The 7,838-nt window shown below is 37.9% G+C and overlaps 1 protein-coding gene across 1 annotated transcript; it reads right to left on the bottom strand.

The window, feature by feature from the left end:
* Window positions 1-209: 209 nt before the first annotated feature.
* Window positions 210-1,452, bottom strand: dio3b (iodothyronine deiodinase 3b). The gene has a single exon (XM_071582334.1). It carries the CDS (start codon window positions 1,189-1,191, stop codon window positions 370-372), a length of 822 nt encoding a protein of 273 aa, XP_071438435.1. The 5' UTR covers window positions 1,192-1,452; the 3' UTR covers window positions 210-369.
* Between the last annotated feature and the right edge of the window lie 6,386 nt (window positions 1,453-7,838).

Here is a 7,838-nt window from a genome sequence, read left to right on the forward strand (position 1 = left end):
GTAGAAACCCACAGGGTCCATTACTGTTTCCATTCAAACCAATACAACTCCCAATCCCCTGATAGCACGCGTTCATCACGGAGACGTCCATTTACATATTTTTTTTTGATTTATTGCTTATCAGCGATACGTCTATAGGACGTTTCCTTTTAGATCTCTTTAAGATGTTTATAATTTAGAATGCATGTAAAACTGACATCTTACAGACGTCTGTACACAGCAGATGCTTTGTCATTAACATATACATCTTGCAGACGTACGTGTGCTAACATAACCAGTACGACCATTACAATTTTTGTGATGGTGTCTATATATTTTTTAGCAGGGGAGAGTGGGGCAAGAAAGAAAACATCAGTGCATCCATCCGCCTTAAACGTGCACCACCGTCGCCGCTTTAGAAGCTTCCAGATCGCTCCGGTAGCGCTCCAGCCAGTCTCTGAGCTCCGAGATCCGGTAGCCTTCTGGACCCCTGCCGCCTTGATACACGACCTTCTCGTCCTTCAGTATGTAGAGGCGCTCGAAATAGGCGCCGTACGCCGAGTTAGACGAGTTCTCCATGGTGTCCACGACCACGGCGCTCCCCTGCGCCTCGCGGTTCATGAGCTCCGCGGCGCGGAGTCTGTCCTCCAGACAGCGGTGCCTAGGGATCTGGTAAGGCGCGTCGGAACTCACCCAGCCGTCTGAAGGATGCGCTTCCTCGATATACACCAGCAGCGAGTCCGCGATGTCCGCGTACTGCCGCGCGACGCGTTGGAACGCCGCGAGGCGCGTCATGAACGGCGGTCAGGAGCAGCTCCCAAAGTTCAGGATGAGGGGTCTCCTCCCGCGGGCGTAGTCCAGGATCCGCTGCGCGCCTCTCCGCGACGCGCTGTCCAGCGGAACCACCTCGGTGTTGGGCGCCGCGCCGCCCAGATGCGCCGTCTTGAAGAAGTCCAGCTTGTGGCCGTACCACACGGCGCGCAGCGACTCGAGCGTGAACATCTTGTTGGAGTCGGACACGCAGAGCGGCGGATCGTCGGGGCTGCTCAGGTCGCTCTCTCGCATCTTCGTGAGCACCTTCCTCCGGATGCACAAGAAATCCAGGAGCCAGAGCATCACGGCGGCGAGAAGGAAGCGCGGAAGCAGCATTACGCACACGGCGGCGTTTTTCAGCGCCGTTTGGACACCTGCGGATCCATGCAGCATCTCCATCTCCACAGATACAGCCGTGTCGTTCTGCGCGCTTTCCCCCTGTCTCTCTCCCTCTCTCTCTCTCTATCTACCTCTCTCTTTCTTTCTAGCTCCGAGTTCCGCTTTTTATAGGACTAGTAAGGATTTGAATGGAAAACAACACGCCTCCGCGCCCGTGCCGCCTCCTCACATGGAGGATTACCTCCCGTCAACTCTCCTGTCTGGAGGAGAGAGAGCGAGCGCAGCACGCTGCTGGTTTGACAGCTTCACTTTGGAATGCATCGGTGCTTGTAATGCATCGCGTCAAAAATTAAAATGAAATAAATAATCCTCTCGCTGAACGCTAGATGCTGACAGAGATGTTTGACGTGACGCATGACAGTGGCGTGTTTAACCGATTCGTCGAGTCAGGACGTGAACTTGGGGAAGTCGACGGAAAGATAGAGTGATGAGATGAGAGAAGGAGTGTTAAACTGTCGAGAGAGATGTTCAATTGTTTGATATAAGAATTGCATTTTTAATGCGTTGGTGGTTTCTCAGAGAACGCTATTTCCGATCTTAGATCGTTTGACATGCCAGTTGCATGCATTGCTGGTTTTAATGCAAGCCATGCTCGTTAAACTGTCGAGAGATATAAAACAGTTGCATTTTTTTAATGCATTAGTGGTTTTAGTGCAGTACACACACACACACACACACACAATTTCTCAGAGAACACTACTGACAGATGTTAGATCGTTTAACATGACAGTTGCATTAATGCATTGGTGGTTTACATTCATCCTGTCAAGACTTGTTTCTTATGAAAATTGTAATTGTGAAATCGAGGAAATATAGAGAGAGATAGATGCTGAGATGTTAGAATGTTTAACATGACAGTTGCATTATTTTAATGCGTTGGTGGTTTAAATTCATCATGTAAAGACATACTTTTATTGCAATGGTGAAATCAAGACAGAGATTGATAGATGATGACAGTTGAGACAGTTGAATTGCAGGTTTTAATGTGTGACATGCTTTTTAATGCAAGACTTACTTGTTCAACTTTCGAGAGAGATGTTAAATTGTTTGATATAACAGTTGCATTTGTTAATGCATTGGAGGTTTTAATGCAACACACAAACGTGTTTTTTCAGAGAACACTACATTCCGATGTTAGGTGCATTTTTTAATGCATTGGTGAAGCCGAGAGAGACAGATGCTGAGACATGACATGATTATTTGATGAACATGTTTTAATGCATTAGTGGTTTGTTTTTCAAAAAACGTTTCTGGGTGAGCACTCGATGCTGACAAATGCTTGATTGTTTAACATGACAGTTGCATAATGCACTGGTGGTTTAAATTCATCACGTCAGGACATGTTTCTTATTGCAATGGTGAAATCAAGACAGAGATAGATGTTAGATCGTTTGGCATGACAGTTGCATTGCTGGTTTTAATGCTTCTTAATGCATGACATGTTTCTTATTAAACTTTACAAGAGGGAGAGCGATGCTGAGACAGATGACAAATGATTATTTAATAAACAATGCATTTGAATGCATTGGTGTTTTTAAAGCATCAAGTCAAGAATTGCTTCTTGAAATGTCTCAGTAACTGGAGCCAATTAAAGAAACAACAACATGCTGCTTGTTAGATTATTTGACATCTCCACTTTGGAATGCATCTGTGCTTGTAGTGCATTGCATCAAAAATGTTTCTCGGTAAACACTCGATGCTGACAGACAGTTGCATTTTTCTCAATGCGTTGGTGGTTTTAATGCAGGATGTGCTTAATGCAAGACATGCTTCTTATTAATTGCATTGATGCTGAGAGAGATGTCAGATTGTTTGATACAGCAGTTGCACTTTAAATGCATTGGTAAAAATGCTGCTTAATGAAAATACATAATTGGTGGAGTCATGAGAGATGCTGAGATAGATGTTAGATTATTTGACAAATGGCTGTTGAATTTTCTTAATGCATTGTGTCAGGAGGAGCTTCTTTATGAACTTGCGATAAAGTCTAAAGATGCTGAGATGTTTTTCATGATTTGACTTGACAATTGCGGTTTTTAATGCATTAGTGGTTATAGTGCTTTATGTAAAAGCGCTTCTTAATAAAAACATTGGTGAAACTTGACCAGATGATGACAGATGATTATTTAATTAGATTATTTGACAAATTACACTTTTAATGCATTGGTGGTTTTAATGCGTCATGTATACAGCGATGAGAGAGGTGTAAGTTATGACAGCATGAAAAATTATAGTTGTGCTATTTAATGCTATAGCACTTTTGAGGCATGCATAATGCAGTTTTCATGAAGTATCTCAAACATTTTAATGCACTGTGTCAAGAAATGCATCTTAATGGACCAAAAAGAGAGAAAGAGAGATGAAACATTCTGCACTTTTCTGTACTTTTTAGTGCATTGATTTTAAATAATGTCATATGTTACTGACAGCAGTTTGAAATTATTTAATGAGCATGCACTAATGCACACAGAGGAGTCAGTGTGACGTTTAAAGCAAAAGACGTAAGCACAAATCAAGGCATGCACAAAATCAATTTATGACATTCAAGGGAAGCAAATATAGAAATGCCATTAAATGTGCAGTTGTATATATATTGCATTGTGCCAGCAGTCGGATTAAACCCTGACTCTCTCAGGAGCATAAACAAGCTTACGTGCAATGTGAATGCAGGTTCCAGCGTTCCAGCCAAAATGTCATGATCCCTACCGAATGTATTGTATGTACTGTTCATTTGCTTCAATGTTGCTTATAAGCTAATGAGCTTAAATCCTACCTTTACATATTCCACAGAAACCTGTTTACAAGAGAAAACACTATATACCTTCTAAACAAAATCCCTTCCCTGCAATCCTTGTGATACAATGCTTGACACAGTTTTTCAGATCAATTGTTTTTAATCAGGTAATACCAGTTACATCTATCTGCGAGAAAACTGAAAAACATCTGAGGCATTTTGTAGCTCCCATTAATGTCAAAACATGCTAACTTTGTTGAAAATGACAGGAGTAATTGGCTAAACGATGCATGTATAATTTTCTTCATTATCCCAACAGTAAGTGATGGTGTGTTCAGGTCATCGTGTTTATGTTTTGTGTTTGATTAGAAATGCAGTGATTTATTACCCGTTTTGAAGTAAGAACAAAGTAGCCAAATAATGCTGCTATATTTACTCATTTCAGAAACCTCAATTTTTGAGCCTGTACATATATTTTTGACCATCGAATCACAACAGAATTAATTGACACCACAAGAATACAAGTCCTTTTAGAAACAGGCACTAAAACATCTATGATATAATGAAATAAGGTGAAGTTAAAAGCGTCTTAATGCTGGATTAGTTTCAGCTTTTGTCTTCTCCAGATGTTAACTGATGGACTGGAGTGCTGTGGATTATTGTGATGTTTTTATCAGCTGTTTGGACTCTCATTCTGACGGCACCCATTCACTGCAGAGCATCCATTGCTGAGACACCGATGCGGTGCTACATTTCTCTAAACCTGATGAAGAAACAAACTCATCCTGATCTCGGATGGCCTGAGGGTGAACACATTTTCAGCAAATGTTCATTTTTGTGTGAACTATTGCTTTAACTGGAATGAAATGAGCTGATTGTAAGTGTGGAGCTGAAAACATAAGAGAGATTTGTGACGACATCCAAGAAAGAAGGTCGTTCAGAAGTGAAGTTATTATAAAAACAATAAGTTATTATTTTGACTAATGATATATGTGACTCTGCAGCACAAAAGCAGTGTTAAGTCGCTGGGGGATATTTGTAGCAATAGCCAACAATACATTGTATGGGTCACAATTATACATTTCTCTTTTATGCCAAAAATCATTAGGATATTAAGTAAAGATCATGTTCCATGAAGATATTTTGTACATTTCCTACCGTAAATATATCAAAAATTAATGTTTGATTAGTAATATGCATTGCTAAGAACTTCATTTGAACAACTTTAAAGATGATTTTCTCAATATTTAGATTTTTTTGCACCCTCAGATTCCAGATTTTCAAATCGTTAACAATAACAATAATAAAGTTAGTAATAAAAATACAACAGTTCATTGTTATTTCAAGTTAGCTCAGGTCCTTTAAATAATTTATAACAAATGCAAAGTTTAATTTTAATGGCATATTAGTAAACTAATATTAATAAATGCTTTATTCAAGAAACTACAGGCAGAAAAACTTGTCAGTTTTGTGATTTTGGGCCATTTGGTTTTTTATATCATGTTGTTTTTAAACTAGTGGAAAGAATCCACATTTAGGTGTTTCTTTTATTGCAATTTATCTGTTTGTGTCTGTACTAGATTTTAATTATAATACATATCTTTAAAAGTTTTTCCTTCAAATCAGCAGCATTTACACACACCAAAACTTAGTTTTATTTCTCTCTATATTCTGAAGGTTTTTACTGAGGGCTTTGTTCATATAACGTTTGCCTGACATTTTATTAAAAAAAATAATAATAATAATTTTTTGGACAGCTTTTGAGAGTATTTTCTGGTTTATGGAGTGATGAAAAGAGAAATCCAAACTCTAATATATCAACAAAATCAAACATGAATTCAGAATCTGTCTTTACCCAGTGTTCAGATTAATGTTTTGAAAATGTATGCAATTTAAATCTAATTAGCTATGCCTCATTTGCATATATAAATATAATGTTTGAGAAAACTTAATGTAAGCAATCAAACTGGCAAGTATGGTGATGTTTATTAGTTTACTAGTTATTATTCTTTACCCCTTTCACCTGTAGTGTCTATTTTTTGTTAGTTCATGGGATTTTATTGTAAACTTTCACCAGATTTTTGCAATGAATTTGGAATATCATGCAATGATGAATCGTCAGTTTTGGTCATATGTTGACTTTAAGATGCAAATATAAAAAAAAATACAGTGCTTCGAGCCGGTGAATTGAGCAGAAGTGTTATGAAAACAAAGTCAGAGATACTGAAATACAAGTAGACCACAGACATCAGGTTTTAAAGCTATATTTTTTATGTTTTTTTAAGGTGCTCAGTTTTTTATGCGGTCTGTCAGTAACACCAGGCCAAAAACCTGAATATTCCTCGAAAAATCACTGCAAACAAACGCTGTTATTCAGCTCAACGGTCTCTCCTGCCAAGCTGAGTCTATGTTTCATTTCAACAAAAACACGGTTGTTACCGTAAAAATGTCCTTGCCTTGGACTCCCGAGACAGTCCGACATCTCGAAGATCTTGAAAGTGAAGTGGACAGGCAGCAGTGAGCCGCGCTAGGACGGCAGGTATTTGTAGATTGAAAGCAGGCCAGCTGTTCCAAGAAACAGGAGTGTGTGGAGTAGATTTGCGATGCTTTTGGGTAACGCTGTTCCCGGCCGAGAGACGTGAGCGTAACATGAGGTCAAGTGCGCTATTCCAGGCCTAATAATAGAGTAAAACACACAGTTTGCAGTGCTGAACTTCTGAACCCCTGCTGCGTGAGATGCTCGTTTAGCTGCATCTCATCCTCATGTTGAAGAGGTCATATGATGCGATTTCAATTGTTCCTTTCTCTTTGAAGTGTTACAAGCTCTTGGTGCATAAAGAAGATCTGTAAAGTTGCAAAGACTAAAGTCTCAAATCCAAAGAGATATTCTTTATAAAAGTTAAGAGTCAGCCACACCTACCTAAAACACCTCGTTCTGACACGCCCCCACATGTCTACGTCACTATGTGGGAAGAAACATCAAATTAGCAACATCATATGCCCCCTTTAACTCCTGCTTCTGCTGCTGTCGGCGCAAACCAAGGTCAAGATGCATGCGGTCGTGCCAACTACTGCAAAATAACACCGCAAGCTGTTTACGCTGAGCAATATTAATGGAATTTAAATTCAACTTCTTCATTGCAGTTTAAAGTGATTTTTGGCATGATTGTGTTTGCATGCACTGCTGCGAAAGCAATATATCAGAATGACAACTTCTGATGAGGAATCTCAACTTTCTGAAGATATTATTAAATGTTCAAATAAATGCAAAAATTTGCACAGACTAAGATTAATGCATGCTTTAAAAGCATTTTTCATAGTTAATTAAATTTAGTTAACTATTGTTAACAAATGAAACCATTGTAATTTGGAATGTCGTGGAATAATTATAAAATAGTCATATAATTATATTTTTATTAGCGCTGTCAAACGATTAATCGCATCCAAAATAAAAGTTTTTGTTTGCGTAATATATGTGTGTATATTTTTTATGTATATATAAATACAAACACATGCACGTATATATTTAAAAATATATATGTTGTTTATATATTAAATACATTTATATATAATATCAATTATATGAATATAAATATATACATGTAAATATTTTCAAAATAATATATACTGTATGTGTGTACAGCACTAATTATTATATTATAATTAATTAAATTAATTTAATATTTTAAATATTTAAAGTGCTTTTTTTGCATGATTGTGTTTACATACAATATTGCAAAACCATTACACAAGAAATTTGGATTTAAATAATCTTAATAATATATTAGTAAATGTTAAAATTTGCACAAACTAAGATGAATACATGATTTAAAAGTATATTTTTCATATAGTTAATTGAACTTAACTAATATAGTTAACTCATGCTAACATATGAAACCCTATTTTAAAGTGC

This window comes from Sinocyclocheilus grahami, unplaced genomic scaffold (genome assembly GCF_001515645.1).
Source record: "Sinocyclocheilus grahami isolate Dianchi unplaced genomic scaffold, SAMN03320097.WGS_v1.1 scaffold949.1, whole genome shotgun sequence".
NCBI lineage: Eukaryota > Metazoa > Chordata > Actinopteri > Cypriniformes > Cyprinidae > Sinocyclocheilus > Sinocyclocheilus grahami.